This window comes from Coenobita brevimanus, chromosome 72 (genome assembly GCF_032717465.1).
Source record: "Coenobita brevimanus isolate Jiangsu-jjx chromosome 72, ASM3271746v2, whole genome shotgun sequence".
Lineage (NCBI taxonomy): Eukaryota > Metazoa > Arthropoda > Malacostraca > Decapoda > Coenobitidae > Coenobita > Coenobita brevimanus.
The window spans coordinates 17,478,949-17,487,935 of NC_137025.1; the positions used below are offsets into that span (position 1 = coordinate 17,478,949).

The 8,987-nt window shown below is 47.1% G+C and overlaps 1 protein-coding gene across 1 annotated transcript in view; it reads right to left on the reverse strand.

Annotated features, from left to right (window-relative positions):
* The window catches only part of LOC145407057 (uncharacterized), a 110,308-nt gene extending 105,576 nt beyond the window's left edge, over nucleotides 1-4,732 (reverse strand). Inside the window, exon 1 of the mRNA XM_080278080.1 lies at nucleotides 4,551-4,732. Within this exon, the coding sequence (XP_080134206.1) occupies nucleotides 4,551-4,732 (182 nt within the window). The remainder of the gene's footprint in view (nucleotides 1-4,550) is intronic.
* Nucleotides 4,733-8,987: the final 4,255 nt, after the last annotated feature.

Genomic DNA, 8,987 nt, shown 5'->3' on the forward strand with positions numbered 1-8,987 from the left:
TGAACTGCATATTGGCAACTTGTAAAATAATACCACCATCTCTCACCTCACTCACACCCCTTACATTTCATGTTGCAATCCATACCATGCAAACTTAACATACTCCATAATAGAAAAAAGTTGTAACAAAGTATTAATAGAGTGGATATTGTAAATGTAATGGAAACTGAGATAAACTGCAGACAATAGAAAATAGTACGTACAGGAAGATCTTAGAAGGAATAAAATGGACAGCTGCAGCATCACTTAGAGGAGAAACAGGGTCATTCTCCATGAAAACAAGGATAATGACTGGAAAGATGCAGTATATTAGAAATATAATGACTGGAGAAAAAGAAATAATGAAAGGGATACTGGCCAACATGAAAGAAATAAACTCTAAGTGTTGCAAGAAAGCAGAGGAGTATCTGAGAGAAACAGGCTTGACAGAAACGGAATTAAGAGGAATGACAAGGGAGATGGTCAAAGCCAAGACAAGACAGTGGGACACACATAAATGAATGGAAGAAGTGGAACACAAAAGTAGTTTACTTACAGTACTGGTATATCAAAAAAATTGAAAAGTTAAATAAAAGAGGAGGACATATATGACAATAGATTCTCCTCAGTTATTCTCTTCATGGCCAGGACAAACAGTCTACCGCTAAACACAAGAAGACGACACACAGGAGAAAGTACCGGTATAGGGTGTGAGCTGTGCAAGGCACCAGAGAACCTGGAACACCTATTACTATTTTGCCCAATATATGGTGAAGAAAGGAAAGCTATTATTGAACTACATCAACCATATGAAGAAAATATAGAAGACATTATTGGGAAATTTCTGTTTATTAGTGAAAATATGGAAGCAAAAAAGGAAGGATTGAAGGTAAATTTTTACAAGTGGACAATACACCCCCCAGGTAGTGGAATAAATTTTTCTGGCAGTTTTTGATGCGATTCGAATGTTTCTGACCTTCATTTTTGTCTTAAATGCCCCTCACTGAACACAATAAAACTAACCAAACCAAACCCAACATACCTAACCTATCTTAGGGGAGTAATAATCAATTTCCAAATGGGGTAATGGAGATTATTTGTGTTCCTTAGGGACTATACTATACGATAATGGTGCTAAAATTCCAAAACTGCATATTGTCCACTTGTAAAATAATACCGGATTGAACAAGATATGGAGAAAGAGAGAGCAAAAGATAAAGGAACTGAGAGGGGAAACATAAGGGCATAAAACCAGCTTTATTGTGAAAACCTGATGTTTAGTGTATTACTGAAGAAAACCCAGATCACAGAGCACCGCAGAATAAAGTAGAAGTAAAAAATAAGAAAGGGAGTGCTGATGGAAAGGCCTTACTCCCATCTCACAACTGAACTGTCCAGTCCTTGGCCATCACCTGTCTGCCTGTCTACCGTAGGTCCAAGGCTTCTTGTTTGTATTTTTAGTGTGTTTTCCAGGGAGGGGCACTAATCCCCTGCCAACCCCCTTGTTGAAACGTAGGGAATACGTGTTAGTTGGTTATAAGGTTACCACCCAGCACAAATAATTTCCTGGTTTACAGGAAATCATTTGGCTCAATGTAGTAGGAATTGATCCACTTCTTTTAGCCTACCACTACCCAGAGTGAGTGGATGATGGGCACTCCCACCGACCACACTTGTTATTTTTAAATTTAATCTTGCTGCAAATTCTCAGTAAATACTGTATTAATTTTCTCACTACATCTCTGCTGAAGAGTGTGTGTGGCAAGATTCAGTCTCCTTTTATTGTACGCTGTGTGCACTTTGTAACCGGAGAATGGGTATTAGCTGAAGGTGTGTGGCAGAATCCACCACTTCCTTCTGTTGTATATGTACTCTGTATACTTTCACAACAATAAACATTTCAATTCAATTCATACTAACCTGCATACCGTGGTTCCAGGGCAATTAACGTCACAACTAAACATTAAACAATTCCCCGTCAGGACAGTTCCCCGTCACCATACAAACAATTGACAATTCCTCGACACGATGATTCCCCCTCATGTATTTACACATCATATTAGTCCTTCAGTTATATAAGTTATAAACGTGTGGTTGATAACAACTGCATCACTCAAATATTTTTTTTCCCTATATTTCCGTAGTAGGCCGAGCTTCTGAGAATGAAAAAGCAGTTGAATGAAAATGGTTTATGCACAGTAGTCTCTTTATCTAATGATCTTAATTTCTTTTCTGACAGTCAGGGAGCTTTATGTGAATTACTGTCTAATCCCATACTCCCAAAGATTGTGGTATGGTTAACACATGTCTATCTGTGCTTCATTCATCGTAGCTACTGAAAGCAGAGCACATGAAGTCAACGTCACATAGATTCATACCGTTGAAAAGCGGGATTCGTATGAAGGCAATTTGGGTGGGTCCACCACTATCAGTTGCCACATCACCGCCGCTAAACACGTGAAGTTACTCCTGCTCACCTCTCTCTCTCTCTCTCTCCTATTTTAAGTTAGTAACTACTTATAAATGAATTTTAAATACTCAGTATAGATGTAATAAAAAAAAAAAAGCTACAGTATAGTATAAATCCCATAAGACTTGTCACCGTTGCTTTTGCGACGTTATGAAGTGCAGTGACACGAGAGTTGTGCGGGTCATACTCGGTCAGTCTCCCGCCATGGAAGCTTTTTTTCTTTTTTTATGTCCGACTCTGGACAAAGGCTTGCCCATCAAAAGTCAAAACAGGGGAAAAAATAAATTAATAAATAATATTAGAAGCAATTAATATAAATATTAATATGAGAGAGAGGGAGAGAGGAGCACGTGTGTGGCGGCGATGTGGCAACAGAGCTATAGTAGGACTCGCGCACGTTTGCGGCTGTGGTGTGGTCCGCACCTGTGTACAGTGTTGCCACGTTTTCTATACCGTTATCTCTCTCTCTCTCTCTCTCTCTCTCTCTCTCTCTCTCTCTCTCTCTCTCTCTCTCTCTCTCTCTCCTGGCGGGAAATGTGAGCCACCCTGAGTACTTTTGATTCTTTTATAAGTTATTTATAATTGTGCTTTCATCTGTTAATTTGGTTTTGTTATATTTAGTAGTAGATGGAGTGTCAAAGTTACTGTCTGCTGAGAGGTTTGTTACGTTACTGATTCATACACCCCGACGTAGTGGGGTGTGGGTGTAGGTGTGGGTGGGAGTGTGGATGTGGGTTTGTTGGGGTGGTGGTCCAGGGGGGAGGGGAAGTGTGAAGGGGGATTTGACCTGAGACACCCAGGAGGGATTAAGAAGGGAGGGAAGGGGAAGGGGGGGCTGGATTCACCTACCACATGGCGGGAAATGTGAGCCACCCTGAGTACTTTTGATTCTTTTATAAGTTATTTATAATTGTGCTTTCATTTGTTAATTTGGTTTTGTTATATTAAGTGATGCCGACAATGCATTCAATGCATGCCTCTCTCTCTCTCTCCCTCTCCCTCTCTCTCTCTCTCTCTCTTGGGACATTGAATCTCCTCATTCTCCCTTGGGACATTTATTTTAGGCCAGATGGATGTGTAAGTATTGCCACTCACAAGAATTATATGAATTATTTCTTTTACTTTGGATATTGGCATATTTCTTCTTTTTTCAGGCTCATTCTCTTATATCCATAACTGTAATATTATTACCCAACCTAAAACTACGCTAAAAAACATTAAAAGTGACTGCTATTTCTTTTAGCAACACTGTACAATATGTATGCCATGTTTCTGTGTTACTGTATAAATATTTTATGCATAATTAGATTACTGTTGATTCATCCATCAAAATACACAAGTGTAAGTTTTATTCATCTGAATTTATCGAATTTGTGATGCCTTGTACATAAATAGCTTCCGTTTCACATCGCAAGTTGAGGAAACGTGGCACCATTGTAAACAGGTGCGAGCCACACCACAGGCGCTTGCGGGCGCAAGGCCGACTATAGCGATGTGAGGTCTTAGGAGGCCCCACCCAAACTGCCTTCATAAAATAGAAAGCCTAGTGCTAGAGTATTCCCGATGTTTCTCGTTCTGTAGTTCCGTTACGAGTCAGAGTTGCCAGTTAGCCTGCAATTGTGAGCATGGTTATTGCGTTAAATTGTAAGTACATTACTGAAATAGCAGCCGTGGCAACCGAGGGCATCACAACACCCCCAGGAGGTGACAATGGAGGGGTCGGTAGGGCACGCGCGACATCCATGCGATATGGGCATATGTCCCATACGGCCACGCGCCCCTATTCCACGGAGTGCACCCGGCATGAACATCTCAGTCCAGGTGCATTACCCTCCAACCGAGCCAGCCCCAGCCAGGATCTGGGTGGAGCTACCAACTTAGCTCCAGGCAGCACCCCAGTGACAGCCAGTAGCCGCACAACTAAAGAGACGGCCTGTAGCCGCTCAATAAAAGCAACAGCCCGTAGCCTTGCACAAGCAATGGCCTGCAGCCATGCAACAGGGATGGCTGGTAGCCACACATACAAGCGACGGCCGGTAGCCACGCATATAAAGAGATGATCTGTAGCCACTCATAGTGCTTCCCACCCCCCCTGCAGAACCCGTGACAGCTGGCAGCCGCACATGGGGAGAGAAAGGTACGCCCTCCCTCCTGAAGATGCCTCAAGGGGCATGACACCGAAGACTGCGGCAGCCGCACCAGTGGACAGGGGATGGCCTGTAGCCGCCCCTCGCCTACACGTAGCCCCTCATACGGGATTTCAGTGATGTTTGGTAGCCGCATCTGTAGGCAGGTGACGACCAGTAGCCGCACTTCGTCTGCGATCCCATCAGGGAGTCAGGCCCTGGTGACGGCCAGTTGCTGCACCGATGGGAAAGGGATGGCCTGAAGCTGCCCTCTTCCCATTGTCCAAGGGACCTCGGCAATGGCCTGTTGCCGTGCCAGGGAAGGATGCCATAAAAGTCCCTTGCCCCCTGTGACTTCACAACCCAAGGGGGACCCCTGCTTGACCCACCCCACCAGCGGCAGAGTAGGTCTCACCTCCAACTCCCTAGACCGAGGCAGCCCTCAGAAGGAGAATCTCCTTATAGAGGACTGGTGGAGAGGCCCTGTGTTATCTCTAGGGTTGCACTCCACCCAGCCGGCACCAATGCCTGTCAGACTCCTGCCGTAGACAGGCTCTCAACCGCAGGGCACGACCTCTCCAGTCCCAAGGAGGGGCAGCGCCCTTCCCGCACTGGGTGCCTACAGGAGCGCCTGCAGAGGCTGTTCGGCCTCAGTCCTGAGGGTCAAACCCCGGTGCCCAGCCCTGCCAGCACAGGGCCTTTCACCACGCCCGACCACAGCCCACAATGGAGGACAACACCCCAATGCGTAGTCCCATGGCCCCTAGACGAGTGGACGCCTGAAGGGACCCTACCAACATCGGGCCAACACCTGTGAGTGGCTGCCCCCCCCCCCAAGTTGGCCCTCTCCCTTGCCCCATACACCAACCGTGACTGATTCAAGTGCCCGTGGAGTGAAAATGAGAACTGACAGCCAGTGTTTAGAACGCTAGTGACAGTGCCTAACTATCCTAACTCCACTGAGTGTGAAACGGGACACAAACGCCAGTATCAGTGCCTAACCATCATAGCTCCATTTAATGTAACACGGGACATGAACATAATAACTGTGAAGTATATGCAGCTCGAGAACAAGTTCAATTCCACCTCCACTTAAGTAGTGTCTGTCTTCTACTCTCGAGCCTGCCGGTATCCTGCGTGATATCCGTTATCTATCTGTCAGTTCGAACCTTGATTTTTATATAGAGTTCTGTGAAATTGTCTGTCTGTCCTGTTTTAGAGAATTTGGTAATATACGTGTAAGGTAGTTGTCCAGAGTTTTTATGCCCTGTTCCTCTCACATTGTATCTTAGCGCCAGTCTAGAAAGGGAAAGCAGCTAAACCTTAGGTGTTGTTAGGAGGGGAAGCCGGCCTCAATAATGTTTTATTTATGTGACTGCTTGTTAGATTACGTGATTTAATTAAAGTTTGTATGCTAAATACTTTAGAATGTTATGCAGTGTAAGAGAACTCTGGCATGTTTTGGATGTCTCCGAGTTGGTAACTGTTGTAACCGTTGCCATCTTCGGGAATGCACGAGAAATGTGAAGTGTAGAACACTCTAAAGTATAGGAAGCTTATATACAAGGATGGGGAAGAGACTAGAGTTTCAGTCAGTTTTCAGCTGTTTGAGTGTAGTGCAGTACGGTCAGTGCAGTGTCAGTGAAGCTTGTAATCATCGGTACTTGTGAAAATAGTGAAGTGTTGTTGTCAGGCATTAAGTGTAATTGCAGTTAGTGAAGTTTGTATTACTCCAGTGCTTGTGAAAACAGTGAAGTTAAGTTGGACAGCATTAAGTGTAACTGGAAAATAAAGACATTGAACTTAGGAAGCCAGTGTTTATTTACGACACTTGAGTTTATCTTGTATGCTGTATGTTATGCTAGGTGTTTTAAGGTCGACTTCTTGTCCCTAAAGCACCTGGCGATTGATCCGGGGTCCTCTTGCTAGATCGGAGCTAAAATACACAACGAGAAGAGCGCAGGACACAAAAATGCTAGGCAACGGCCTTGCACATATATTACGGTAACCAAGTCATAACCTTTATACAATACAAATGAGAATGACACACAATAGCCTACACTAACGGTATTCATAATTATTTGGGCTGGGGAGACTATAGGGTCCTGACTGGTTAATGAGTATCATGCAGGATACTGGACGGACACTATATAGCACAGGATATTCGCTAAATATAATGGGTTGGTTAGGTTGGAGTATCAGTCTGAGTGTCTTATTAGGTACATCACAGTGACCCAAGTACTAATATAACACTGTCTTATGCCTGGGCACAAGAATTATACTATAGTCACTTTTAGGAGCAGTCACTGTTACACTGAGCAGGGCGAGGGACTCTGGTTGCGTTATGGGGGCTGGGTGAGTCCCAGGTGTCAGCCAGGTGTTGGTGGGTCCTTGTCAGGTGTCCCCTCACTCGAGGGCCACGGGACGACCCTCAGTGGTGATGTCATCGGCCGGGGACTATGGTCGGGCATGGAGAGGGGCCCTTTACTCGAGAGGACTGTCGGAATGGTCTGGCCCTCTGGGCTGGAACTAAACAGGCTGAGCAGGCGCTCTTGCCTGTGCCTAGATTGCCTGGAGCTGGGGAGGGCGCGCCTCAGGGGAGTGGGGGCGCCACAGAGAGTTCGGCGTCTGCGGTCTCCCTTCTGCTGGGCCGCCATCAGGGTAGGACTGTGGCGTCGCCTCAGGCAGAAGTCTGTCAGGGGGTCATCGTCCTTGGGCATCGGCTGAATGGCACACTCTCCCAGGGGCAGCACAGGGCCGTGCCACACTGTCTCCAGGCCGAGGGGATCCTTTTGAAGGCTGCCCTGGGGGAGGAGAGCAGGGGGAGGGTGGCTAGTGGCTGTTCCTCTCCTGCAGGCACGGCTGGAGGCCGTTGCTGGTGCCCTGCAGGGGGAGTGATGTGCAGGCGAGATGCGGCGTAGGCCGTCACTGGTGTCTTACTCCCGTGGGGAGCTACAGGAGGAGAGGGGACATACCCGGTTCTCCCCAACCGCGACTGGAGGCCGTCGCTGGTTCCTGTAGGAGGGGAGGGGGGGGCCAAACAGCACCCGAGCGGCTGGAGGCCGTCTCTGGTTTGAAGCGGCTGAGGCCGTCTCTACCTGTGAGTGGCAGAGGCCATCTCTTTTTGTGTGAGCGGTGGAGGCCATCTCTTTTTGTGTGAGCGGCTGAGGCCGTCTGTTTTTGGTGTGCAGCTGAGGCCATCAAAGGGGTGTTGCTCGAGACTGAAGGTTTAGTCCCACCCCAAACCTGTCGAGAGCTAGTCCAGTTGGGAGGTAGTTCTCCCGGACTGAAATCTTCGTGCTGGGTCTGTTGCGGGCAATACGGGCACGGGGACGTAGGGGAAGTATGCCCCTCTAGCCGGGACTATCCATGCTCCTTACCAGCCCCTCCGTTGTCTCCTCCTGGGATGGGGATCACGACGTCTGGGTCGTGGCTTGCCACGGCGGGTATTTCATTGTACACTGAAAGGCTGACCATAGGAAGAACAACTCACTGCATGGGCAACGTCCTTCCCATGTTGAACCACTGCTATTGGAGCCTGTGGCAATGTGGAACGGGAACATAACACTGGTGTCAGGAGTGGGATCATCAGAGAGTGTTGAAGTGAGTCAAACCTTCGACATGGAGCAAGGAGGTGTGCAGACAAGGTCCCGAGCTGGGCAGGAGGAGGAAGTGTCCCTGGCAGCAATCATGAAGCAATTACAAGCACAAAGTGTACAGCTACAAGCACAAAATGAAGGTCTACAGGCACAAAATGCACAATTACAAGCACAAAATGTGCAACTACAGACAGAGAATGAAGGACGGAAAGAACTGAAAGAACAATTACAGGCACAAATGAAGGACAGAAAGAACTCAAAGAACAATTACAGGCACAGAATGAAGAACAGAAAGAACTCTAACGAAATTTACAGGCACAAAATGAAGAAATCAAAGAACAATTGCAAGCACAGAAGGAACAACTTCAAGAGGCATTACGGAGCATCAGAGGGAATTACAACTGAGGAGACCTGGAGAGGTGGCGTCTTCGCCGTGGGTCTACCCCCCAGAGGCTGTCGAAGGGAAGAGGAGGACAGCATGGGGGCCAAACCACCGCAAACCCCCCCCGGCCTCTCACGGGGCTCGAGTACCTGGGAGTGGCTTCGGTCGCCCGGACAAGTACCACATCTCCCAACACAACACACAGAACAACACCGTTTTTTCTACACCGAGAAATGACTCCCCGGTTGTCATTTCTCGACGACTTCTTCTAGCCGGGGACATTGACAGCAATCCAGGACCCACCAACAAATACATATGTCTAACATGCTGAAAACCTATCCCGTCGAGCCGACAGACAAAGGGTTCAGATCAATGCAACTCCTGCAAGAACTGGACTCATTACACCTGCACAACACTTGCATCCAGGAAAC